General features: G+C 48.8%; 3 protein-coding genes across 14 annotated transcripts; 1 reads left to right on the forward strand and 2 right to left on the reverse strand.

Annotated features, from left to right (window-relative positions):
- Positions 1–2,270: 2,270 nt before the first annotated feature.
- On the reverse strand, positions 2,271–9,722 carry asb2a.1 (ankyrin repeat and SOCS box containing 2a, tandem duplicate 1). Of its 4 annotated transcripts, none has more exons than XM_044106636.1 (10): positions 9,591–9,722; positions 7,913–8,265; positions 7,104–7,214; positions 6,685–6,854; positions 6,462–6,617; positions 4,742–4,987; positions 4,431–4,602; positions 3,292–3,868; positions 3,061–3,214; positions 2,271–2,667 (listed from the first exon to the last, which is right to left on the reverse strand). In XM_044106636.1, exons 2-10 carry the CDS (start codon positions 8,248–8,250, stop codon positions 2,525–2,527), a joined length of 2,067 nt encoding a protein of 688 aa, XP_043962571.1. In that variant the 5' UTR covers positions 8,251–8,265; positions 9,591–9,722; the 3' UTR covers positions 2,271–2,524. The 4 variants fall into 4 exon arrangements, with proteins under 4 accessions (XP_043962571.1, XP_043962572.1, XP_043962570.1 ...); XM_044106637.1 differs by lacking the exon at positions 9,591–9,722 and adding an exon at positions 9,196–9,449; XM_044106635.1 differs by lacking the exon at positions 9,591–9,722 and adding an exon at positions 8,452–9,140.
- A 363-nt stretch (positions 9,723–10,085) lies between these two features.
- On the reverse strand, positions 10,086–15,114 carry LOC122825312 (ankyrin repeat and SOCS box protein 2-like). Of its 3 annotated transcripts, none has more exons than XM_044106641.1 (9): positions 14,978–15,114; positions 14,166–14,576; positions 13,807–13,976; positions 13,203–13,358; positions 12,877–13,122; positions 12,508–12,763; positions 11,815–12,385; positions 11,391–11,544; positions 10,086–11,254 (listed from the first exon to the last, which is right to left on the reverse strand). In XM_044106641.1, the coding sequence occupies exons 2-9, from the start codon at positions 14,426–14,428 to the stop codon at positions 11,109–11,111; spliced, it is 1,962 nt and encodes a 653-aa protein (XP_043962576.1). In that variant the 5' UTR covers positions 14,429–14,576; positions 14,978–15,114; the 3' UTR covers positions 10,086–11,108. The 3 variants fall into 3 exon arrangements, with proteins under 3 accessions (XP_043962576.1, XP_043962577.1, XP_043962575.1); XM_044106642.1 differs by having other exon boundaries at positions 12,598–12,769; XM_044106640.1 differs by having other exon boundaries at positions 12,508–12,769.
- ppp4r4 (protein phosphatase 4, regulatory subunit 4) lies at positions 15,065–26,233 on the forward strand. Of its 7 annotated transcripts, none has more exons than XM_044106625.1 (28): positions 15,516–15,580; positions 15,708–15,737; positions 15,908–16,290; positions 16,668–17,385; positions 18,404–18,477; positions 19,302–19,404; positions 19,489–19,636; positions 19,766–19,878; positions 20,443–20,549; positions 20,621–20,728; positions 20,802–20,923; positions 20,994–21,116; positions 21,232–21,371; positions 21,739–21,858; positions 21,933–22,010; positions 22,684–22,767; positions 22,930–23,103; positions 23,186–23,291; positions 23,410–23,557; positions 23,658–23,802; positions 23,897–23,935; positions 24,023–24,094; positions 24,160–24,223; positions 24,301–24,375; positions 24,444–24,531; positions 25,282–25,331; positions 25,408–25,738; positions 25,903–26,233. In XM_044106625.1, the coding sequence occupies exons 4-28, from the start codon at positions 17,278–17,280 to the stop codon at positions 25,934–25,936; spliced, it is 2,754 nt and encodes a 917-aa protein (XP_043962560.1). In that variant the 5' UTR covers positions 15,516–15,580; positions 15,708–15,737; positions 15,908–16,290; positions 16,668–17,277; the 3' UTR covers positions 25,937–26,233. The 7 variants fall into 7 exon arrangements, with proteins under 7 accessions (XP_043962562.1, XP_043962561.1, XP_043962560.1 ...); XM_044106624.1 differs by having other exon boundaries at positions 15,908–16,275; positions 16,640–17,385; XM_044106628.1 differs by having other exon boundaries at positions 15,908–16,275; positions 16,640–17,385; positions 24,166–24,223.
- The last annotated feature ends 368 nt before the right edge of the window (positions 26,234–26,601 follow it).

Consider the following 26,601-nt stretch of genomic DNA (forward strand, 5'->3'; position numbering starts at 1 on the left):
ATCAATATTAGCTCCTATGTTCTGGGTCAGAACCAGATCCAAACCGGTTTCTATTGATCTGCTGAATCCCACCTGCAGGCGCCGCAGCGGCTCAGTGTCATCAGGAGCACCAGAGATGACAACGAGGCCACGATGAAGATGAAGCCCGGGAATTCAAGGCGAGCGTCCGGAGCGACCGGAGCGTCCGGAGCGTCCGGAGCGTCCGGAGCGACCGGAGCTCCAACTGCAGCACAGAGACAAGGAAGAGGAAGATGAGGAGGAAGAATCAAGATTAAGCAATCAGCTTGAGGGATTTAGTCAGATTATCAAAATAAAAGCCTTCAGCAGTCAGTAGTTCTCACACCTGGACTAGAAATACCGCTGAGGTCAAAGGTCACACAGGCTCTAATGGTGTCTGGTTGGTTTCCTGATCTATAGACCTAGTACCAGTCAGAACTAAACAGGTGAATCCAGAGAGGAACCACTTACCTTTCAGTTCTCTGGGGGGAGGAGGTGGAGGGGGAGGCAACAGGAAGAAAGGAGCACACCTGTATCCTGTCTCCATGGCAACATGTGGGCACGCCCCCCAGCTGACCTGCAGATGCAAAGACATGAATAGAGTTTTCGGTCCAGAACCGGTCTGTGGCGAGCTTTGTTCCCTCAGTGCGTCCTGTCAGGCTGCTGCAGCTGGAAGCCTGAAAGCTCAGCCTGGAGGTTCTGGAGCTTTTCCAGAGTGAAACTAAAGTAAACTGTGATGTTTTCCTCTCTGTCTGACCATTGTTTCCAGTTAACCCAGTAAGGAACGGTCAACCTGAAGTAGCTGGTCTTACCTGGGAGACACAGCAGAAGATCAGGACTCCTATCATCACCAGCAGCAGGAATACCGGCCAGCATCTGGTCGGGTCCACAGCTGGGATCGGTCTGGTCTGGGTCAGGTTGGTACCAGGGAGAATAAAGAGCGAAGGGAGGAGAGAGAGAGCTGGCTGGGGAGGGCGGTGCATTCAGATGCAGGTTGGTATTTCCAGTTGCTCCATCTATGATGGCCTGATCGTTTAGTTCTGCCTTAAAGCGTCATTAAGCGTCATATGAACCGTCATTAATCAGTTTTTTCCATATTTGCTCAAACTGCCACCAGGTGGCAGAAAATGATCCAGCTATCGTTTACACAAATACATCGCTGGGTCAGAAACTACCATTCAGAGCTAGGAGGAGGGTCTATCTGCTGTCAATCAAACCCATGTATGTGCCGCTCAAATTATCGCTCATCATCAGTGTGTTCAGAGGGGTTGGTGTGTGTGTTTGTTTGGGTCGCATGAGTCCTGGTTGTGTTTTGGGGCAGTGTAGCCGTGGGTGTAGTGGTTGGTGTAGTTTTGGTTTCTCTTGTTTACTGTTGAAGATATTTCCAGGTTCTGAGATCTACTACACCACCTGTGTGGAGAGGATCTCAACGTTCAGGTTTCTGGACATGGAGTTGGAGGACAAGCTAACCTGGAGCAGCAACACCAAGGAGCTGCTGAAGAAGCACAGCAGAGACTGAACTTTCTGAGAATCCTCCAGAAGAACTGTCTCCTCTCAGACCTGCTGCAGGCCTTCAATCACTGCTGCATAGAGAGTGTGCTCACATACAGTCTGTGTGTCTGGTACGGCAGCAGCACATCCTCAGACAAGAAGGAGCTCCAGAGGGTTGTCAGGGCAGCAGAGAGAACCACAGGCTGCCCCCTCCCCACCATGGAACAGATTTACACTTCCAGGCTCCGCAACAAAGTTCTGGACATTTTAAATGACTCTTCACACCCTGGCCATGGTCTCTTCCAGCTGCTGCCATCAGGCAAGAGATACAGAGCAATAAAAACCAGGACAAATCACCTAAAATCAGTTTCTACCTGATGACAATCATGGCACTAAATAAACTCTGTTCACTCTGATACCTCCAGGTGCTGCAACCATCTTCTGATGTTTATTTATTTCTTGTTTTGTGCTGTTTGTTTCTTCATCTTTTTATGTATGTATATTTATATTGTGTGTTGTGTATGTTTATATAATCTGAACTTTAACTCAAATCAAGCACGTTGTAATCTGTTGATGACAATGACAATAAATCTTATCTTATCATCGGTTGGGGTTGGATGGAGGTTCTGTGCGGAGTTGATCCAGGGTGGGGAAGCAGGACGGACGTTATGCCGTCATCTTGAGGCGAAGGCGCCGTGAGCTCAGCCTCCATCATGGCGGAGGATAATGGAGGGTCGCTGACCTCTCCAGAGTAACGACCAGCGATCATTAAGGTCTCAGACTACAGCAGTAAAACCGTTTAATGACACATCAAAACATCACATCATCTGTTCAGTTTCCATGACAACAACCAGCTAACTAATCTCTGATGGAAACACAGCGGTGACATCATACCGTTCCAGCCATTCAGAGTCTGTGTGAGAGTCCTCCTTCTCTTCTTCTGTGGTGGTGTCGCCACTGGATCAATGCTGGATGTGTCGCAGGCGAGACGCCGTCTGGAGCCGGTCCTGAATGCTAACCGGGTCAGCGCTCTGCTTCAGTTCTCCTCGTCCAGAGGAAGCTCCTGGTGCTTCAGGAAGCGGATCAGACCACCAGGAAGCGGCAGCCGTTTCAGCTTCCTGCGTCCCACCAGCTGCAGGATCCGCAGCCTGCAGAGCTGCAGCAGCGGCCGCGGCGGGGCTGAAGCAGACGAGCAAAAGAAGGTCAAAGGATCATGACTCAGAGCCAAGAGAGAAACCAAGCGGACACGGCGTGCTGCTGGTTCTGGTGTTGGATCGGGATCCGTCAGTCAGGTCCAACACGGCGTTCTGGTTCCTGTCCGGATCCAGATGTGGACCAGAGGAGCAGTAGACGGCAACGCTCCGGGTCAACTTGCGTCAACCAGAGCGGTGCCGGTTGCAGATCCGGCTCAGTGGTTCTCAACCCCGATCAGGGTATCAATGAAGTGAAGCAAAGACACATGAAGGTGATGAAGGGCGACGGGTTCTGGAGATCAGGGTTAAGAACCACAGGAACCAGCAACAAACCAGCAACAGTCTCGTCTTCCCCGGATCAGGAACGTTCGGTGATTACCTGCCTTCTCCTTGATGGCGCTCCAGCCAGAGTAACTGTCCAGGTGCTCCATCAGTCTGGAGCAGAGGGTCACATGACCAACGTAGTCCAACAGGACGTCGATGATTGGCCCCGCCCACCGACAGATACTTGGGACTGAGATCATCTCACAGAACTGCCAATCAGTCAATCAAGTGATCAATCAGAGTCATCTTGTCAACACGAACAGCTGGTTTTGACCTCCGACCTCACCTGCACACCCCTCGTGACCGGCCCCTGAGCAGCCGGGCGGTCGGCGTCCTCGTTCCAGTTGGAGCGGCTGGTCTTGAGGGGCGGGTGCGGCCGGCCGCCGTAGCAGCAGTGGAAGCAGGGCAGGGCGTGGCCGCCGTGGTCCAGCAGGTACTTGAAGAGCGGCAGGTACTTCATGGAGAACATGTAGACGGCCGGGAAGGTGGTGGGGTGGGTGGGGATGGCGGCGTTGATGTCGGCGCCGTGCTCCACCAGCAGCTTGACGATCTGGATGCAGCCCATCCTGGAGGCCACCATGAGCGGCCGGAACATGTCCAGGTTGGGGTCGGCGCCGGCCGCCAGCAGCATGCGCGCCGCCTCCGTGTTGTTGTTGATGACGGTGAAGTAGAGCGCCGTGCTGCGGCGGTCCTCGTACAGCCGCGTGCGCTCCTCCGACAGCTGGGCGTTGACGTCGAAGCCCGCCTCGATCAGCATCTCCAGGACGTCGTCACGGTTACGCTCCGCCGCCAGGTGCAGCGGGCTGATCCCGGTCCGCCGGACCCGGGCCTTGCTGGTGACTGGGATCAACATGGAGACGATTCTGGAAAAAAGGCACAGCTGGAACCAGAAGAAGAATCAGTCTAACTCTAACCCTGTGCATCTTTCACTCGCTTTTTTAACATCTTAGTTTTTCCGTTATGAAGTCAGTTTCAAGCTAAATATTTAAATAGCAAGCTAAGCTAGCTAACTAAATATTTAGCTTTGAGCTAAACATTTAGTTAGGAAACTAACTGGTCTTTTATTTTGGACTACCAAAATAAAAGCTGGGTCTTCTGAGCCTCAATAAACTTCTGCTGTAACCTCTTCATCATCGTTTCGTTTCTTGTTCAACATTTGAGCATAAAAACGAATGAGCCGTTTTACAAGACCCAGCTTTTATTCTGATAGTCTACTTCCCCTTATGAACAAATCAATTTGTACATTAGCTAAACTAAATGTTTAGTTTGAAACAGTGACATTACTAAACAAATGGCTCAACTTTCTGGTGTGGACCAGCTCGGTACAGACGTCGCCTACTGCTGAGTCCTCTTCATTAAATTGGATCTGCTCAGGAGGTGTGAGAGGTTGCAGGTTTGATTCCTGTTAATTGGAGAGTTACGTACGCGTCACTTCCTCTCTGCGCGGCGATGTGTAGCGGCAACATTCCCGTTTTCCCAGGCTTGTTGGCGTCAGCCTTCAGGGACAGAAGCATCTGCACCACTTCCTGGTGTCCCATCTTAGCGGCTTCATACAGCGCCGTGGCTCCATCGTCAGCCTGAGTGTTCACGTCTGCGCCTGCAGGAACAGGAAGAGGGAGTCAGGACTTCCTGTCCAGATCATTTCTGACTGGATCTGAGACCAGAACCAGAACTATAACTGATTATGTCTGCTAACATTCTGCCGTACATGTTGGAGCCAGAATCTGATCCGGTACCGTGTTTGATGAGGAAGTGCAGCGCGGCCATCTGGCCATTCTGAGCGGCGGTGAAAAGCGGCGTGATGCCGTACATGTTCCGCAGGTTCAGCTTGGCGCCGGCCTTCAGCAGCATGTCGCAGATCTCCAGGTTGCTGCGGACCACGGTTTCCTGCAGGGCGGTCCAGCCCTGAATGCACCGAGTGTTCACGGCCACGCCGTGGTTCAGCAGCACCGCAACAATGGCCGCGCTGTTCCGCTCACAGGCTGCAGGGAACAACAGTTACTTCATTGCACAAAAACAAACCTCACACCAACGGAGAACATTTGTTACAGACGGTCTCCTAGTCAGGCCTCACTTCCTGTCCTGCAGCCTTTGCAATGCATCACTGCTCCAACCCTTGGACCTACTGAACGGTCAGTGACCAGACCTCTGCAGAACCTGCCGACACGGTCAGCCTTTTATTTTAGGTCTGTTGGAGCAGCGATGCTTCCTCCAAATTACTACTTCACTTATTTCTGCAGCTTAAACCTCATATATTAATTCAGTGAAGAATAAAAGTCTTCAAATCTAGAAAAAAAAAAAGTCTTTTTTTTAACTGACCAGCATCATAAACACCTGGAAAAACTCTTCATGCTGTTTAGTATGGTGAAGGACATGTGGAAGCTAAACACTTAGCTGGAAGCTAAACACTTAGCTGGAAGCTAAACACTTAGCTAGAAGCTAAACACTTAGCTAAACACTTAGCTAGAAGCTAAACATGTAGTTAACCCTTAGCTAGATGCGAAATATGTAGCTAAACACTTAGCTGGAAGCTAAACACTTACCTAGAAGCTAAACGTGTAGCTAAACACTTAGCTGGAAGCTAAACACATAAATAAACACTTAGCTACAAACTAAACATGTAGCTAAACACTTAGCTACAAACTAAACATGTAGCTAAACACTTAGCTAGAAGCTAAACATGTAGTTACCCCTTAGCTAGATGCTAAATATGTAGCTAAACGCTTAGCTGGAAGCTAAACACTTAGCTAGAAGCTAAACGTGTAGCTAAACACTTAGCTAGATGCTAAATATGTAGCTAAAGACTTAGCTAGAAGCTAAACATGTAGTTAACCCTTAGCTAGACGCTAAATATGTAGCTAAACACTTAGCTGGAAGCTAAACACTTTGCTGGAAGCTAAACACATAGCTAAACACTTAGCTGGAAGCTAAACACGTAGCTAAATACTTAGCTAGAAGCTAAACATGTAGCTAAACACATAGCTAGAAGCTAAACATGTAGTTAACCTTAGCTAGACAATAAATATGTAGCTAAACACTTAGCTGGAAGCTAAACACTTAGCTAGAAGCTAAACATGTAGCTAAACACTTAGCTAGACGCTAAATATGTAGCTAAACACTTAGCTAGAAGCTAAACATGTAGTTAACCCTTAGCTAGATGCTAAATATGTAGCTAAACATTTAGCTGGAAGCTAAACACTTAGCTAGAAGCTAAACACGTAGCTAAACACTTAGCTAGAAGCTAAACATGTAGCTAAACACTTAGCTAGAAGCTAAACATGCAGCTAAACACTTAGCTAGAAGCTAAACATGTAGCTAAACACTTAGCTGGAAGCTAAACACTTAAGTAGAAGGTACATTTATTTAATTTGAAACTGTGACATCTATAATTAACAGACTAAATATCATTTCTATTTCTTGTGACTTTACAAATGGCTCATCACGGGTTTCGGTTACCTTTGTACAGCGGAGTCTCTTTCTCATAATTTGGGATTTCTGGGTCGGCTCCGTTTTCCAGCAGCACTTGAACGCATCCTAGTTGGACTCTGCTGACGGCGACCAGCAGCGGCGTATCGCCACGTGACGTAGTCTTGTTGACCATTCCTGGTTGAGCTGAAGGCAACAAAAGCCATCAGTTGCCATGGCGACTGATGGTGGGCGTGTCCAGGCGTGAGGCTACCTGATAGCAGCATTCGCAGACAGGAGTCCTGTCCGAACCAGGCGGCCTGGTGGACGGCCAGCCAACCCAGCTTGCTGGGCAGCATCAGGTTGGTTCCCGGACACATGGCCAGGGCTCTCACCTTGTTGGCGTTGCCTTCACGAATTGCCCGGAACAGAGGCTCCTCCTCCCTGGAGGGACAGGAAGCAACAGCATGCTAGCAGCAAACTAGCAAGACAAACATTTAGCTCCGGCTAATCTGCTAATGCAATAATGTGACAGGCAGTGCCTCATGTAGCACTTTAGCATAACTAATGTCGAATGTCTATGATTGTGTTTAGCTGGACATGATTTCTGACCTCCAGAGGTCAGGACTGAGGAGCCCAGCAGAAACATGGACGTTCTAAGATCTGCAGGTGGTCACATGCAGAGAGACTCACTCCTCAGGTTCTGGAGCGACGTGGACCAAGCTGCCGTCATTTTTGTAGTACGCCACCATCCTCTTCCCAGAACCTGTCATGAAGCGACTCACGGTTCCATTGAAGGTCTTCCTGTCAGCAGACGAAACCCACCAATCAGAGCCCAGGTAAAGCACAGCAGCCAATCAGAGCGCAATCAGACTTCTGGATAAATGAAACTGTTTCCATTTAACATGGCAGCCGTTCACACACTGCAGCGTTTAAAATATTACAGTAATAATTTGGTTTATTTAGCCTAAATAAGAAACAAAACATGGGTTCATTTATCAGTCATATTTTTATCACATTAATTAATATTAACTTTGGAGATAAATATTTAACTTGCTAACTAGCTTACAAACAAAATATTTAGTTAGCAAGGTAAATAGTTAGCTTAAATATTAAGTTAGAAACTGACATTTATAAATGAATGAATGACACGGTGAAAACATGACTTTGAAAAATGAATCCGCATTTTTACTTTTCATAGAAAAAAGAAAAACTTTTTTTAAGGTTTTGATGGCTCTAGTGGCCTTTTTATTTGAAAGTAGTTTGACAGGAAAGAAGGTATGAGAGGGGGAAGACGTGCGCCAAATGTCACCAGGCTGGGAATCGAACCTGCGGCCACTGCCACCAGGACTAATACGCTTTTCCCCTGCGCCACCAAAAAAAATTGATTTATTTAAATTCTCCCTTTGATGTTTGTCACAGTTTCTGCTTTTTGGACCAACATTTAGACGAGTCTCCAGAACCAGACGGGTCCAGACTGGAAGAGAACCAGAGCTACTCACAGGTCGGGCGGTTTCTCAGTCGGTGGGTTGGGGGAGCTGTAGGTGGCGCTGGTCTGGGCTGCAGGAGGATTCTGGCTGCTGGGGGTTCGACGCTGATATCTGCTGCTGCTGGTCAGTTCTGAGACGTTGTCCTGGAGACGGGCGGTCTGCACGGCGGCGGTCTGCACGGCGGCGGCACCGCTGCACTGTGTCTCCGTCAGGCTGCGCTCAATGGCCAGCTGCAGCAGCTCGTCATCAGTCAGGTTACTGTACAGAGAATAATCCTCGAAAGCCAGAGTAGAACCTCCAGAATCTCCAGAACCTCCAGAACCGGGGCACGAGACGCTGGCAGACGCCATGACAGGTCCAACAGTCTGGAACAAACAAGAACAAGTGAGACGTTTTTCTCCAGGAGGATCCACAAAGTCATTTCTGAACATGGAAAAACATGAAGGCTGGACCAGAACCAGAACCAGACTGTGGGTCAGAACCACCCGGATGGGTCTTCTGTCCTTTAAAGCACCAGAATGAAGAATTAGACAGCAGAAGCAGCTGCTCACCTCTCAGAGAAATTCACAGTTTATTCCAGAACCACAAGAACCATTTCCTCGTTGTGTCCTGTTTATCCGATCTGGACCCGGCCGACCCGGCTGGGTGGGGGGATCCGGGTTATTTTAAGGAGCCGGATCAGCTGACCTCCACTCTGACTAAAGTTACACCAGGAGAAAACAGCTGAATCACAGCAGCTCAGGAGAACGGAGCAGAACCAGAACCAGGTCCAGAACCACGTTCAGATCCAGAGCTAGATTCAGAACCAGAACCAGTCTAGTGAGAAATTTACACTCATTAAGATTTTTTGAAGAAGAAAAAAGGACTTTAGGAGTTTTAGATTCCGAGAAATCTCGTTTTAGCCAATAAATTCTTACAGTTAGTTTTCATAGTGAAATTTCTAAACTCATTTATGAGATATTTGTCTTAATTTCTGAATAAATATTTATTTAATAGAGATGGAAAACAAGGCAGATATGCTGACTTCCACTACATCGTAAATGTTGTTTATAATTAAACGAGTCTTTATTATTACAAAACAAACTACACCACCGCTTTAAGTTTTCAGATCAATTAACTCAAACATTTACATTTACTTTAGTTTTCAGCTTTGAAAAGTTGGCTGTAGGAACTACACAGACTTACCTACCGCTAAGCCAAGGCCGCCATTTTGTCTATTTTTATTATCATTTCTGCCTATTTTCCGGCCCAATAAATGGAATCTTCTGTTAAACAAACAAGCAGTTTTCACTTACCTGAAAATGTCTGACTTTGTTAAACTCCCAATTTACCGGTTTCTACAAAGAAACAGCGTGACGCAACGTAAAAGCATATCGATAAACATATTTGACTGAAGTCTGTAAGACTTGAGTTCTTCCTGTATGTACATCCCACGTGATCTTGTGCAATTGTTCAAAGTGTTAAATTAGGGTGACCAGACGTCCTCTTTTTCCCGGACATGTCCTACTTTTCAGACCTAAAAAAATGTCCGGGGGGAATTTCAAAATCGTCCGGGATTTTGGTCAACTGCCTCAAAACACATTACATAGTGTTACCTCCCCCCGTTGGCGCATGTTTGTCCGCCGATTCTTCAGCGGAGTAAACTCTCCATGCCGAGGCTCGCTGATTAAATATTATTAGAAATACACACCTTGTATCCGGTAAGCGGCGGAAATTATGAGGAAAGTCTCTTTACTGCAGCCATGAGAAACGGATGATTCCCGCTTTGCTTCTATTTTGGTTGAACCATTAGAGCCAACTAGACCCATCAGCGCCCTCTTCTGACTCGGAGGGTGAAGCAGAGATTATGCATCTTCATAAACACCGTAGATTTCCGGATGTTAAGGGTTAACGTAGAAGAGCAATACGTTTTACAAAAAATTATTTCGTATAAAAATACATTCGTGTACTATGATTATGGAATAGTTTCCTCATCAGTGATGTTAGCTATAATATTTTTTTCAAATATCATAAAATTATCATTATGTAAATTTTAAACAGAAGTACTAATTCTTGTTAAATTGTTGTTAAGCAATCCATCATGTAAAGCTGCCTGTCCTTTCAGGGTCAGGGGTCAGAGGTCAGAGGCAAGGCAGCGCCAGACTTTAAGTTATTTACAGGAACAAACTAATAGTTCAGCTCAATCAAAACGTTTCAGTTCAATGTAATCAAAAAACATGTTACAGCAACTCAACATCTTTGAGTCAGAGAAACATTAAGAAATATTCAGCTTCAGATTTTTAAGGATTCAGGTTTACAGAAAGGGAAAGAATTATTTCCACAAAATCCAACCTCAGATGGTTTTTAACTGCCAATAAAATCCTAAATTTTCAGCCTTCATGGTACCATCTTTATCCAAGTGAAACATTATTAAGAGACTGAACAGAATTTCTTTAACCAGGTAGAATATTCTTCCACTAAGTGTGGCTAGTTTATAATTAAGGTTATATTCTGCTGCAGCTCTGCTTCCAGAATAAATCTGGATTATCCTCCAGGTTCTGATGAAACACCTGAGGCAGCGAGGACTCTGGACCCGGAAGGTTTTCAGGTCCGTTTTCTCTCTGAAGGGAGAGGAGTCGCAGACCGACAGCTTCCAGAAACGTTTTCATAGGAACAAACCTCCTTCTCATCTCCTCCTGCTTGCTTTATAGACAGTATGATAGATAATCAATATTTATTGATATGTAAATGCTTGGAACATTTATGGTCAGAGACATAGAGCGGATTAATTATTGACTTTTTCCTTCAGGGCTGAAAAGCTTCTGCTGCAGAGAGACTGAAAGCTCTGATTCACACAGAAACGGCTTCTCTGGCGCCCCCTAGTGTCGCTTCAGAAAACACAACCTCCAACAAAATCACATCACCGTTTCATATCAGAAACCTCTGGATCAGAGAGGTTTCTGATCCAGAAACCTGGACGGAGGTTCTGTCCGTCAGTCTGGCTGCAGTCCGCCCTGAGCTCCAGAGTCTGGCAGAAACATGGAGCGCCGTTGGAATCATCAAATTTTATGTGATGGTTCTGGTCGGATAAATTAAGGCCCGGTTCGGCTTCCTGGCAGAGTCCGTCTTCACTAAAAATGTCCCAACATGGCTGCTGTACCTCAGCAGATGCATAAGCAGAAATAAACAGGTCCAAGCATGAAGTCAGGGACAGGTGTGTCGCCTGATCTCAGGTGAGTCGGCAGCACACGTCGTAGCGAAGGAAGCGGATGAGCCGGACAGGAAGTGGGAGAGTGTGGATCAGTTTGAGTCTCTGAACTCCGAGGAGGAACCGGATCTTCAGCCTGCAGAGCTGCATCAGAGGATGAGGAGGAGCTGAGGAAGAGCAGACACAGGAGGAAGCTTAGCCCCAAAACATGTCTGACAGGATGTCAGGTCTTTTGCTGTGATTCTGCTTTAAATGGTAATAAGTGCTTGTTAAAATTCTGACAATGCAGGTAATTCATCCTACCAGCTTTCAGTTTGATGGACGCCCAATCGCTGCGACTGTCCAGAATCTCCAGAAGTTGAGAGCAGAGACGGGCGTGGCCGACGTAGTCCAGCAGCATGGAGATGATGGGGCCGGATATCCGGCAGAAACATGAGCTGGAGATGGCCTGGCAGTACTGGAACACACAGAACATCAACACCATGGCGCAACACTGAAGTAGAGCGGAAACAGTAAGACCAGCAATTCCGTCCAACACCAGTGTCTGATCTCAAAAATGATGTATAGAAAAATCGTGAATTCCCAAAATCACACCCACATCAAACCTTCTGGACTTTGATGCTGCTGAAGTTTATGTGTCTGAGAAGATGGATGGATGCTAGCAGCTCACCTGGATGCTAGCAGCTCACCTGGATGCTAGTAGCTCACCTAGATGCTAGTAGCTCACCTGGATGCAGTGCTGCGGCTGGGAGCGCTGGTTCACCTGCAGTTCTTCAGTGGGATGGCGTGACGGAGCGACGGTCGGATGCGGTTGGAGGCCATACTCACACCGGAAGCAGAGTCGGGCGTCGCAGCCGTTGTCCAGCAGCAGTTTGAGGATGGGCGGAGACTCCATGCCGAGCAGGATGGCCGACGGGAACGAGGACGGCTGCGTGGACATCTGAGCGTTGACGTCGGCGCCGTACCGCACCAGCAGCTCCGCCATGTCGGTCCAGCCCAGCCGGACGGCGATCAACAGAGGGTTGAAGATGTCCAGGTTGGGGTCGGCTCCGGCTTCCAGCAGCATCTCGGCGGCTTCCAGGTTTCCGTTGGAGACGGAGAAGTACAGGGCGGTGCTCCGCCTGTCCTCGTACATCTGGGAATGTTCCTCCGACAGCTCGGCGTTGACGTCGAAGCCCGACTCAATCAGCAGCTCCAGAATCTCGTCCCTGTTCCTGTCTGCGGCGATGTGCAGGGGGCTAATGCCACAGGTCCTGATTCTGACCCGGCTGGTGAGCGGGATCAGCAAGGATACAATTCTGTAAACAGAGAGACCGCTGTTATTCACCGGAGAAGGGTCAGTCTGGGGCTGATGGCAGAACCACCCCAGAACATCTGCAGATAAAGACTCCAATGGATCCAGCAGAACTCAACACCTGACCGGACGTTGGAGTTCGTCATGCATAACTTGGTTCCTTCAGCCTGGCTTCTGAAAGAACGCATGCAGGGAACCCATCGGAGCGTTTCTGACCGTTTGTGGTCGTTCCTCACAGCCACATGAAGAGGCAGCAGGCCGGAGTTGGTGGCTCGGTTAGGGTCAGCCTTCAGAGTGAGCAGCGCCTGCACCACTGAGAAGTGGCCGTTTTTGCAGGCCTCATAAAGCGGAGAAGCTCCATCTCCTGCCTGTTCGTTTGCATCTGCACCTGCAAAACATGAAGACACTGAGCACCTGGAAGCCGCCGGTCAGCTGGAGGCCGCCGGTCAGCTGGAGGCCGCAGTAGATATTTCTAAGCGCCCCTGCTGGACTCACCTCTCTGAACAAGCAGCTGCAGGGTCTCTGCGTTTCCGTTCTGGGCGGCGCTGAACACTGGCTGGATCTGGTAGACGTTCCTGGCTTTCAGGTTGGCGCCGGCGTCCAGCAGCCGCCTGCAGACCATCAGGTCGCCGTGTCTACAGGCTTCGTGCAGAGGACTCTCACCCTGAATGCTGCTGAGGTTCACCTGAGCTCCGTACCTGAGCAGCAACTCCACAACCTCTTCGTTTGGATTTTCACAGGCTGACAAGCAGCAACAGGTGTTGGACAGAACACAGGTATTCAGCTTCTGTGTGTGATGTCACTGTGATGTCAGAGCTCACCTAGAAACAGAGGCGTTTCTCGGAGCTTGTTGGCAGTATTCACGTTGGCTCCGTGCTTCAGGAGGAACTCGACACAGGAAGCGTTTCCTCGGAGAGCAGCGAGCAGCAGAGCAGTTTCATTATTCAGCGTACACCTGTTCACTGAGCTGGGGTCAACTGAGGTCAGAGGTCAGAGGTTAGAGCATCCAAACAATCATAACCCTTCACTTCGGAACCAAAGCTCCTTCTTCGTGGAACAAAATAAACTGCCTTTGTATGTCTGCAGTCTCAAATCAGAAATATTAATACTTTAAATGAGTTCAGTAAAAATATTTGGGATCTGCCAAGTCAGTCACTGCTGTCCTCACATAGACGTTTAAATATGAAGCCTTTCACTGATTCTGACTCTACACACCGAGCCTACAGCGCCCTCTGGCGGAGATTAAATGTCTGTTCAGCTCAAACTAAACATTGAGTGTGTGGGCAATATTCTACCCATTTCCTTTTATTGCTGAGGGCTACGGGCAGATGCACAGCTAAATATAAAAGACAGGGGGCGCTGCAGTGGCACATCAGACCCATCAGACCCATCCATCAGAACCATCAGAACCATCAGAACCCTAACCTCTGAGCAGGATCCGGACACACTGCAGCTGTCCGTAGTAGGCAGCTTCATGGATAGCGACCCAGCCTTGGCTGCAGGGCTCGGTCAGACTGCTGGGCCGCTGCCGGACCAGGTCCATTAAAGCCTCAGCGTCTCCGTCCATGATGAGCTTCAGCAGAGAACTGGACTCTCTGCAGCAGAACCAGAACACGAGTAGAACATTCAGTTCTAACAGCCTGACTGGTTCTGTTTAACCTAATATTTTGTGGTTGTTTTATTTACTGATTTTAAATGTTTAATAGTTGTCATTGTTTATTGGTCATTAGTATCGTTTACCGGCTGGTTCCCAGGTGTGCTGGAAGCCCTCCGGCTGAACTCACCTGTTGAGGGGGCTGTAGAGGAACTGGGTGAGGGCGGTTGGAGGGTTGGCACAGTTCTGGATGTGTTGTGATCGTGGCGGGTCGGTGGGGGGTTCTGGGTTTCTGGGTTCTGGAGGCCGGGCCCTTGGTGCTGACCTCTGATCAGTGTCTGTTTGCTGATGTATGTCAGACAGACTTCTCTCCACGGCGATTTGGACCAGCTCTTCGTCGGCCAGGTGAGCGTAAACGCTGAAGTCCTCCAGGTTGACCTCAGAGGCGGCCATGTTGGATCAGGTGCCGTTTCCCTCTAAGTGTCCGGATCGGTCACTTCAGGACAACCTGCTGGAATGAGGCCCCAGGCTTGCCAGGTCAGCTGTGGTTCTGTTCACTGTGCTGGAGCCAAAACTTTCAGACACTTGAGAAGCTGCTGACCTTTGACCCACAGAGACACAGAAACATCCAGAACCGTCAGCGGCTCCGATTTCTGTCTGGAAGCTGCAGAAGAAACTCAACCTGAGGCTGCAAATGTTACAGACCCGAAACCAGGACACCAGAACCAGAAATAGAGTCCTGGGTTTGTCGGGTCAAAACCACCAGAACCAGAGAACTGGACCTGTTCTAATGTCAGAACCAAACCCAGAAAGAGAATCTGTGTTTCGACCCCAGCCTGATGCTGTGAATGTTTGCAAATCTTTGATCCATTTTTTCTTTTTGTTAAATTTTTCAGAAGAACCTTTTGACCCGTTTGTTATGAATCGGTTCCGTAAAATGAAAAGAGTCAGAACCTGCAGCTTCCTGACCCACTCAGAAAAAACCTTCAGAACCAGTCCTACCTGTCAAACTGTCCATCAGGATCCGGGATTCTACAGTTCAAGTTCTGGTCCTGGTTCCAAGACGAAGCAGCGGCTCTCAGAGACGGACTGGAACATAACGGGTCAGAAGTTTCATGAGCTGCAGCGTTAGTGAGCCGAGAAACTGAAACTCTGCTGGCCAGAAACCAGGAAACCTCCCAGATCCGCAGGAAGAGAGAGACGGGACGGCAGGAAGTCCAGGTGAGAAGACAGGTGAGTTAGAGACAGGAGAGTTAAAGACAGGTGAGTTAGACAGGTGAGTTAGAGACAGGTGAGTTAAAGACAGGAGAGTTAAAGACAGGTGAGTTAGACAGGTGAGTTACAGACAGGTGAGTTACAGACAGGTGAGTTAGAGACAGGTGAGTTAGACAGGTGAGTTAGACAGGTGAGTTAGAGACAGGTGAGTTACAGACAGGTGAGTTAGACAGGTGAGTTAGAGACAGGTGAGTTAAAGACAGGAGAGTTAAATACAGGTGAGTTAGACAGGTGAGTTACAGACAGGTGAGTTACAGACAGGTGAGTTAAAGACAGGTGAGTTAGACAGGTGAGTTAGACAGGTGAGTTAGAGACAGGTGAGTTAGACAGGTGAGTTAGACAGGTGAGTTACAGACAGGTGAGTTACAGACAGGTGAGTTAAAGACAGGTGAGTTAGACAGGTGAGTTAGACAGGTGAGTTAGAGACAGGTGAGTTACAGACAGGTGAGTTAGACAGGTGAGTTACAGACAGGTGAGTTACAGACAGGTGAGTTACAGACAGGTGAGTTAGAGACAGGTGAGTTAGACAGGTGAGTTACAGACAGGTGAGTTACAGACAGGTGAGTTACAGACAGGTGAGTTAGACAGGTGAGTTAGACAGGTGAGTTACAGACAGGTGAGTTAGACATGTGAGTTACAGACAGGTGAGTTAGACAGGTGAGTTAGACAGGTGAGTTACAGACAGGTGAGTTAGACAGGTGAGTTACAGACAGGTGAGTTAGACAGGTGAGTTAGACAGGTGAGTTACAGACAGGTGAGTTAGACAGGTGAGTTACAGACAGCTGAGTTAGACAGGTGAGTTAAAGACAGGTGAGTTAAAGACAGGTGAGTTAGACAGGTGAGTTAGAGACAGGTGAGTTAGACAGGTGAGTTACAGACAGGTGAGTTACAGACAGGTGAGTTACAGACAGGTGAGTTAGACAGGTGAGTTAGACAGGTGAGTTAGAGACAGGTGAGTTACAGACAGGTGAGTTACAGACAGGTGAGTTACAGACAGGTGAGTTAGACAGGTGAGTTACAGACAGGTGAGTTACAGACAGGTGAGTTAGACAGGTGAGTTAGACAGGTGAGTTAGAGACAGGTGAGTTAGACAGGTGAGTTACAGACAGGTGAGTTACAGACAGGTGAGTTAGACAGGTGAGTTACAGACAGGTGAGTTAGACAGGTGAGTTACAGACAGGTGAGTTAGACAGGTGACTTAGACAGGTGAGTTACAGACAGGTGAGTTAGACAGGTGAGTTACAGACAGGTGAGTTAGACAGGTGAGTTACAGACAGGTGAGTTACAGACAGGTGAGTTAGACAGGTGAGTTAGACAGGTGAGTTACAGACAGGTGAGTTAAAGACAGGTGAGTTAGACAGGTGAGTTAGAGACAGGTGAGTTAGACAGGTGAGTTAAAGACAGGTGAGTTAGACAGGTGAGTTACAGACAGGTGAGTTAGACAGGTGAGTTACAGACAGGTGAGTTAGACAGGTGAGTTACAGACAGGTGAGTTAAAGACAGGTGAGTTAGACAGGTGAGTTAAAGACAGGTGAGTTAGACAGGTGAGTTAGACAGGTGAGTTAAAGACAGGTCCCTCAGTGCTGTGACTGCAGGAACAGATCAGGATTATCTAATCCAGTCTGTTCACTTCGTTGCTAGAACCAACAGAACCTACAGGCTGGTTCTGAAGGGTCCTGGTAGGAACCTCTGGACCAATCAGATCCTCTGATCTTTAAGGGCTTAATTTGTGAGAATTTGAGATTATAATCTGGATTGAATGAAGGCAATTTCAAATCTGGTTTCTGATTTTATTTTCTTCACGCTGCAGCGTTTGGACCAGCTCACGGTTTAAACCGGTAAGCGGAAGTACTGTGACGTCGGCTCCGCCGCGGACGGGATCTCCTTGGAAACGGAGAGAGACACCCCCCCCTGCCCCCCTCCCCGTGTCCGCCCCCATCCTCTCGCCAGGGATGGATGGTGCTGAGCTCCACCGCCCGCTCTCCCAGTAACAACCAGAGAGCGACTGGGCCGGTTCCAGTGAGCAGATGTTCCCCGGCAGGATGACTCTGAGCCCGCCCGGACCGCCCGGCGGGCCGCCGGAGGAACTCCAGGAGCTGGCCTTCATCGACCGGCCGATCCGCAGGAGCCTGAAGGTAGGTGGGACCGGGAGCGGCGTTCACATGACGGGGGGCATGATGAAGGCGCTGCTGCTGGTGATGATGGTGGTGATGGGGGAACATGCTGGGTGAAGCGGCAGGAAGCGGAGGGAAACCCGCGATGTGCGCAGAGTGACGCAGTTTGTCGGTCTGTCCGCCGGCAGCGCAGAGACCCGGACGGACAGACCGGTTCCAGGATCTCCGCTCTGCACTGAGTCAGCAGAACCAGGACAGCTGCAGAAAAACCAATCAATCACTGATCGATCCGCGAAAAGCCGGAGGACCAAACAAAGACAAGAGTTCATCTCCCGATCCGTAAAAAACAATTCAGTTGAAATTCACAGAAGAAGAAGAAGAAGATCTACAGCTGACACTTCAGAGTCTGGAGTCTGGACCAAGAAAGAAGTAAAGAAAACATGGAGACATGAAGAAGGAGGGTTACATCAGACATGAGGAAGCAAAGGGATGAATGGATGAGAACATGAGGGAGATAAAAACTAGAACATATGAAGCAAAAATTCAAGAATGAAAATACCTTTGTATTTTCATTCTTGAATTCTTGGAACAAAGAAATGAAGACATGAAAATCTGGACTTTAATGTCCCATAGAGAAATTTATTTTGGACAAAATGCTGCAAGGTTTTGCATAAAAAAACGATAAAACTCTAAACAATCAACACTGTAACAAGTTGAGGGTTTAGTAAGGAGTCAGCTGCCTCATGTACCCCTAGGTAGGGTCAATTTAGGGTCAATTTAGGGTCAATTCAGGGTTCATTTAGGGTTCATTTATGGCCCATTAGGGTTCATCTGGGGTCTATATGAGAACATGCAGACCATGACAGTAAAACTTGTTGAACAGTGCTACTTCTGCAGGTGATCTGGTCACCACCTGATTAATAATTAATCAATAACTGAACAGATGTCAAAGTTTCCTCTTCTGAATGTAGTGATGTGGGCGTGGTATCAGTGTGGTGTAGGCGGAGCCTCAGAGATGTTTTCATGTTTCTTCTTTCAGACAGCAGAGGAGATTGATCAGCTGACTGTGGATGAAGACCTGAATGACGTGGAGAGAGCCGTTTACCTGCTCAGGTGAGGTCATCATGAGGTGGTTGGAGCCCAGGTCATTATTATCCTGATGCGATGCAGGTGATGATCTGACTACCATCTCTGGGAGTTAAAATAGAGGATCTAAGAATTTAGAGTCCACATGTCCAACAGTGTGGCTGCAGGAAAGCTAATGATAATCCTGAGCTGCAGCCCTCCAGGGTGTCCTGCTACCTACAGGTGTGATCCTGGTCCAACACACCTGGATCAGCTCCTCAGGAGCTTGCAGGTTCTCCAGTCTTGCTGATGAAAAGGTTATGTACTCTGCTGTGATGGGCTGAAGACCTGCATGGCCTTCCCTGCCTCTCAGCCACTGACCACTAGAGAGAGGAACCAGAGAAACAAACATGTTAGCCTGGCGCTAGCAGCAGAAATGTCTCCTGGTCTTCAGCCAAAGACTAAAGAGAAATCCTCCAACACTAAAATCTGACGCCTCCATCTGGTTTCCATGTGATGAAGAAAAAAGTTGCTCTCAGTGTCTTCAGAGATGCAGCGCCCCCACAGGCCAGGAGGGAAACAGGTTGCTTAATGTAGTCCTGGACCAGAGTTTCTGGGATGCATTCTGGCCTCCAGCTGTCAGAGTTCTGATGCCCTCTTCCCGTCCTTCTTCCTTGACCCACTAAACTCTGCAGCTAATTAAACTCTGCAGCTAATCACCACTTCTCTCCCAGAAGATCTGAACTAGTTTACTGAACTGATTCCCAAAGAGAACTCATTGGGCATTACAGAACCAGAGTCCAGAAGTGCTCAAACTAGCTCCAGGTTTTTCCGTTCAGGTGTTCTTGAACCGCCTCCTCCTTTTTCCTCAGCGTGGGTCAGGAGGTCCAGAGAGCCAGCGTCATCAGCAACCTGCCGAGTCTCGTCCGCCAGAACCCAGCTGAGACTTTCCGTCGAGTTGTACCAAAAGTTCGGGTATGTACAATCTGAGGACAGGACAATGACTTGACTTCAAGAAAGGTTTCACTGCAGCTCACCTGTCCCACCTGTGTGAGCCAGGAGGTCTTGAATGGAGCCGGTGCTGAAATCCAGCTGGCAGCAGCGACTTCGTTTTTAACCATCCTGCAGGACGACATCATCCTGATCCACACACACACCTACTCCATCCTGAAGACGGTGCTGCTCCACCTGAACCACCGGGACACAGGTAACCTCACCTGAAATCTGAAATGCTCTTTAGGTTTGACCGAGCCTTTTAATGAGAGCCGTCAGCAGATTGGTGACGACTCAGATGTTTTGTGAAACAGTCAGACCTGATGTTACCTGCTGACACCAGGTCCTGATTGGATGGACTCACCTGGTTTCTGTCTGTTAGTGGTAAGCAGTGCCTGGTTGGAGACTCTGCTGTCGGCCATCAACGCTCTGCCCAAAGAGACCATCAAACAGGAGGTCAGTGGTTCCTGAACAATTCTCAGGTATACCGGGCCAGGTTCTGGGTCCACCTGTTGATCCGTCATATTTAAAGGGAAGAATTTTAATAAAGACATGAAGCACTGGAGCGGACTGGCAGCTTACAGAACCTTCTAGGGTTATTTTATAGGTATATCTTGCCCTTTCCACCTTCACCTGGCTGAAAAAACTTTAATATCAAAGGGACAAGCTTCCGTCCAGTCCTTGATTTTCCCTCCTTAATGTTTCTAGCACTAAGCACACCGAGTGATGAACAGTCTAGCTCAGCGGTCTTCATCTCCAGGCGCCCAGGGCCCTGCATGGCCAGGTGTGTCCTTGGTCCTGAATCAAACGGCTGACTCACCTCCTCTAAAGGTCCAGGCCTGGATGTGAAGACCCCTGGTCTAGTTCTGTATTGATTTGAATGTACTCGTTAAACTTTCAGTGTCCGAGATGTGTTTCAGTCCGAACTGTAGTAGTGGGAATACACTGATATGAAAAATCAAAGCAAGAGAGAGAATCTGTAGTTCTGTGATCCGGACCTTGGTGGTTCTGTGTTCCCAGGTGCTGAACCCTCTCCTCTACCAGAGTCAGCTGTCTCACTCCCTTCAGGCTCGCCTGGCTGCCTGTCGGATTCTAGGAAAGGCTTCCTGCAAGTTTGACTCTCTCATGTGAGCGGCGCGCAGCAGAGTTGGTCTGAAAGCGGTTTGTCTCTCCTGCTGACTGAGGTTCTGTTCGTCAGAGTGAAGAAGGAGCTGCTGCCTTTGGCCCGTTCTCTGAGCCGGGACACAGAGTCCGAGGTCCGAGTCTGCATGTGCCGTCAGCTGGAGAGCATGGCCAGAGCCATCGGGTAAACAGAAAGTCAACACAGCCGACCCTTACCGGCGAGGTTCTGCCCCACTGACCCAGCATGTGTCCTTCAGGGTGGATGACACCAGAACCGAGCTCCTCCCTGAGCTGCTGGAGCTCGCCGGCGACGAGGAGAGCCGCGTTCGCCTGGCCGCTTTCGACAGCATCATCGGCCTGATGGAGATGATGGACGGAGGTGAGTCCGGACCAAACCAGAACCTCTGCTCTCCATCAGCACCTTGTTTAAAACCCCTCCTCTTTGTTAGATGACCGACTTCACCTGCTGGTTCCTCTGGTGATGTCAGCGTGTGACGTTTCATCACAGGTGGATGAAGGCATCACGGTGTCGCTGTCGTTCCAGTTTGGGAAGCTCTGCAGCGGATTGGCAGGTTAGACCACACAGTTACAACAGAACCTGAGCCCAGAGGACAGACCTGGGACGACAGGCGAGAAGGTCCCTGAAGGTTGGTTTGTCCAGGTGTGATGATGATCTCTGTGCTTCAGGTTCACTGTCAGAAGAGCAGAAGAGGCTCCTGCTGCAGAAGTTTCAGGTTCTGTGTATTACTGGACTGCCGACTGAAGAAAACCAGATGGATGTTGGCGAGTCCACGCTGATCCGCTGTAACTGCTGCTACAACCTACCGGTACTCAAAAACTCACCGACTCCCAGGGTTCTTTGGTAGTCCTGCTGTCACTTCCCCTTTCACAGGTTTTCAGGCTTAGTGGGCAATCCAGAGTTTTAGGGTTGATGCACACCAGCCCTGTCCAACTCCAGTCCATCTGCCTAGTCAAAGCCCGGCTTGTTTGGGAGGTGTGAATGCTAACTGGCCTCTGACCTTTGGTCCTACAAACCTCGAACCTCTGGTTCAGCTTTTTAGGAGGAAACAGACTTAGAACAGGTCCTTTGGTACTTTTTCAGTTCCAGAACCTTTAGTCTTGTTGGTACTGCAGCATTTCAGTACCACTGGGCTCTTTAGTAGTTCAAAAACCGTTTCTCTTTTCTCTCTCCAGGCCATGGTGGCATTCGTAGACCCCGCCCACTTCCTGTGCGACATCCATCCATCTTTCTCTGGTCTTTGCAGCGACCCAGAGGTCAGCGTTCGCCGAAGTGTAGCAGCCAGCTTCCACCAGGTGAGAATCACCTGTACCCCCGTCTGCTTGGTGTTTCCTGTCACTTTATCTCACAATGTTGCCTTTTCTGGCAGGTGGTGAAGCTGCTCGGGTCTAATGTCCATGTAGTCCACAAGGAGCTCCTGTTGCTGCTCCAAGACAGTGCTCTGGAGGTGAGAGGTCACGACCATGCTTCCTGTGATGTCACAGGGAATCATGTTCCTATATTTCAGAGTAAATTGATCCACTGGATCCAACTGGTGCTTTAAATATTTTCCTTATTACTGTGACTAGCTGCCACACAGCAGAACTCCTGCTCAGTGTTGGCTGGTCTGCAGACCTCTTCAGAATGTTCTCTCTAAGGAAATGCAGACCTGCTGAGGCTCAGAGTGAAGATCAGCTGCATGAACGTGATGCAGAAGAAATCTTTCCTCTGATTGCAGGAGGCTATTTCAATAGGAGCTACAGATCTTACTGATGATAGGCCTCCACCACCAAGTGAGAAGGAGAGTATTCACTAGTGTTAGCACTGGGAAGCTAGGTGTCTAGCATGTCTAGGCTGGTCATCCACTGGATCACCTTCCTCCTCTGGCCATTAGCACAGAGAGGCTAGCGTTAGCCAGCAGAGCAGGCTATCCACACTAAGGCTTGAGAGGACTCTCCTTCTCATTTGTCAGCCTATCACTAATCAGGTCAGTAGCTTCAGAAAGGATGCAGGTTCCTGCGACAAGGAAGTAGCCACCGCTGAAACTGCCCCCTATTGGTGTTTGTTGGAAATGTCTTTGGACTCGATTTCAAACCTTCTGCTGTTTTTATGTTTATGTTCTTCAACTGATGCTTGTTGAGGTTCTGGATGCGCTGATGAACCACCTAGATGAAACTCTGGAGGTGGTCCTCTCTAGAGGAGACAATCTAATCCTGGACAACAAGGTGAGGAAACCTAAGTTCTCCTCAGGTTCTTCATGTGGTTCCTCTGCCTGGGTTCTGACTTTTTTCTCCTCTGTTCCTGGATGGTTCCTCTTCTCTTGCGTTGGATCCCCACCCTTCGGTGCTCCCATGGATCTCTGGTGGACTGTCTGCGGTTCGCCTCAGCTCCCAGAGCTGCTGTCTGCGCTGCTGGCGGCCGAACAGAAAGTTGGATCTTCTCTGCGTTGGCGGCTGCATGAGAAGCTGCTGCATCGCTACAGCTGCCTGTCCAGACTGCTGCCTGGAGAGCTGCTGCACCAAACCTTCTCTGTTCGGATCTTCATCATCCTCACCACCAATGTCAGCACTGTCGGCGTCGCATCATCCTCTGGTGAGCCAGGTGACCAACAGGTAACTCTGCTCTGCTTCCTCCCGGCTGTAGAAAGTGCTACCGGTACAGAAAGAAGCGGCTCGGACCTTCTGCACGTTCCTGCGCTACAACCGTAAGCAGGAGCAGCGTCAGGAGATGATGGAGCGGCTGATCCGAGGTCAGAGCAATTCTGCTGCAGAAACTTAGCTAAGCTAAACCAGCCTGCTCACCTGAACCAGGTGTTGTCTGGTCGATCGTGTCAGCTCTGTGATTAAACCAACTGTTTCTGTCCTCAGATCTCGCTCAAGGCCGCAGCTACTGGAACCGCCTGAGGTTCCTGGATGTTTGTGAAATCGCCACAGAGATTTTCTCCAGAAAATACTTCAACAAACATTTCCTGATCCCAGCGCTGGAACTCGTCCACGACCCTGTCGCCAACGTCAGGTAGGGCAGCGCTGTTCTCTCTGAAGAGCTCCCTTGTCTCACCTGTCCTCCTCCTGATGTCTCACCTGTCCTCCTCCTGATGTCTCACCTGTCCTCTCAGGTACAAGCTCTGTCAGCTGTTGCCGCGGTTACGGTCGTCCCTCCGCCTGCCAGCTGACAAGCTGCTGCTGCAGAGACTGGATTTCTGCGTCCAGAAGTTTCTCTGTCGAGAGAAAGATAAAGACGTTGTGGCCATGATCCGCAAGGTGAGTCAGACCTGAGACCAGTCTGCACTGGGAACCAGTCAGCTATTTGTGTGTTTAATGTTTGGAGTTTAACAATTGTCTTTCATACTTTCAGACAGTGTTGGAACTGGACAAACTGGACCTGTCTGAGCCTGTAAGGGTCCAGATCACGGACAGCTGAGCGACAGAGGCGTCTCCTCCACGGCTGCTGCTCACCTGGATGTGTTGTGTTTGTCTGCAGTTTCATAAGAGACACGAGTGGGACCTGCTGGACCAGAAGAAGGAGAAGGAGGAGATGCTGCTGCTGGAGATGGTGAGTGTGTTGGTGACGGAGGTTTTGTGTTTGGCCGGTTTTATGGATGTGCGCTGTGTTGCCAGGAGCAGCTGGAGCGGCAGCAGAGCGATGGAAAGCTGAACTCTGACAAACACGTGGAGAGAAAACGTGAGCTGAACTTTCATTTGTTCCCAGAATCTCCAGCAGTTTCCAACTCAGCTCTGTTAAAAACGTTTCTCTGACAGGAAGAGACAGCAAGACCAGTCTGTCCTCTGCAAAGTCCATGTCTGTGTCCTCTTCAACAGGAAGCTCGTCCTCTGGTAAGGTCATGATGATGATGATGATGATGATGATGGTCATGGTGGTCATGCGTCTCCTCTGTGTCTAGGTAAAGAGACGAGGAAGGCTAAACTGTCTCGGAGTCGGTCCCTCAGCAGCCAGCCGACTTCGTCCAAACCCGTCAACTCAGACAGACCGTAAGAATCGTTCACCAAAGTCACAGTTAAAATGAACAGCAATAATTGGGGTTCGCTTTTCAAAGTCATATTTTCACCACATTCACTCATTCACAAGAGCCACAGTTTCAAGCTAAGCAATTGGGTGGGTAAGACAACTGTACTTATGTAGCCCATTTTTAGCAACAAGGCAGTTCTAAGTTCTTTACACAAATTAGAAGAAAATCAAACAAAACAACAAAACCAAAGAAAAGAGCAAAAGAAAAAACCTACACTTTAAAATGTTCCAGTTGATCTGAGTTGCTAAGCACTCCATAATTCATAAACTAACAGGAGTTTCTCTGAAAGTAAACAGACGGACGGTTGATGAAGTGACAGCAGCAGGAAGGGAACAACCGGATGAGGCCAGCGAAGGCGGTGAACTCAGTCAGTCAGTCAGATCCCGTAACAACCAGGCTCTGATACGGCGCTGTATCTAGAGCAGCAAATCCTCCACTGAGATCGCCGGCCAGCCGAGGAGGAGAGCCGGTCCAGATAGAGACAATATTCTTTCGTTTGGACCAGGGGTGGAAATTAAAAATACTTTACCGGCCACTCAGACATTTCACCAGCCGCTGTTTTTTTTCTTTCAGTTACAAACCCCACCAGTACCAGCAAATGACATCAAATACATGATTTATTCCAGTCCAGACCAGTTCAAACCAGACCAGTCCAGGTTCTGTAGAGCTGACGATCCTGACTAACATGTTCTGGATTTTCTGTGTGATTCAGGAAGGCCAAAGATCTCAGCGGTTCTTCGGGTCTTGGGAAATCCACCAGAGGTAGTTGCTCACCTCACAGTCACCTGGACTCTCTATATGATTGTTTCTGCTCTTACATCACTTCCTGTTCCCACAGATGACTCAGTGAGGACCGCCCATTTCACCTTGACAACCCAGTCCACCTCTTCCATGCCGGTTCTGATCCGAAGCAAAACAACCAGCCTCCTGGACCAGGCCAGCCTGCTGGAGCAGAGAGAGCACAGAACCAGCACCCTGGACCACAGGACCGGGAACCGAGACCACCGGAACCACATGATGGAGCACAGAACCAGTTCCCTGGAGGAGAGAGAGCACAGAACCAGCACCCTGGACCATCGGGACCACAGAACCAGCACCTTGGGTCAGCGCAGTAAGACGATGGAGCGTGGGAGCGGCATGAAGGACAGTCAGACCAGGAAGCTCTCCATGTGAGTCCTGACCACAAACTGGTTCCACCAACTGGTTCCACAAAAGACCTTAAGACCAAGTAAACTGGGACAGGAGGTCTGCTTCACCTGGTACCAGTGGTGGTTCTAGTTGAGTTTCGGTACCGTCTACTTCCTGACTTGTTTTTCTGGTTTTCTCTCTGCAGGAACAGGAAGTCCAACTCTCTCCAGTCAGAATGAGAGTGAAGCTGATGATGTCATCACCTATACTTGAGTCCATCAGCCAATCAGCTGCCTGGAGGCGGTTTCAGGGCGACGCCCAGAGTGCAGCGCGGCGCCAGCAGAACCGGTGGATGCTGAGCGATCCTACTGAACACTGTGTATTCAACCATCTCATCGCTTCATTTGATTGGTTCACCTGCAGGTTGTTGGCGTGATCTCGTTGGACAGTGATCACCGGGGGCAACCAAAGAGGAGTTTAACTTGGACTGGTGGAAATCAGAAATTATTTTAAAATAAAAAACTGAATGAAAATGATTTTTATTGAGTTTTTGTGACACCAGTTGGCGGTTCAGAGAAAAGAGCCTCAGAGGGAGAAAGTCAGCAGAGTCCGAACAGCTGGTTCCTCTAACGATCTCACCTTTTCCCACCTTTTGCTCCAATCCATCAACAAACTCCAGGTTATTTCTTCAGACTTTCAGTGGCAGAACAACAGGAAGTGCAGAACTGTGAAGGAAATCAGTGGCTTTAAACATTTTTAACAAGAAACTCTGTAAACTCTGGAGTGCACCATCTACAGAATGAAACAGCTGTGAGGGTTAGAGATATTTTAATAAATCTTTAAATAAAAGAAAAAATAATTTTCTAATTGATTTTTTGTTCTTTCTGCTTAGTTTCCTCAGAGA

Source organism: Gambusia affinis, linkage group LG22, assembly GCF_019740435.1.
Source record: "Gambusia affinis linkage group LG22, SWU_Gaff_1.0, whole genome shotgun sequence".
Lineage (NCBI taxonomy): Eukaryota > Metazoa > Chordata > Actinopteri > Cyprinodontiformes > Poeciliidae > Gambusia > Gambusia affinis.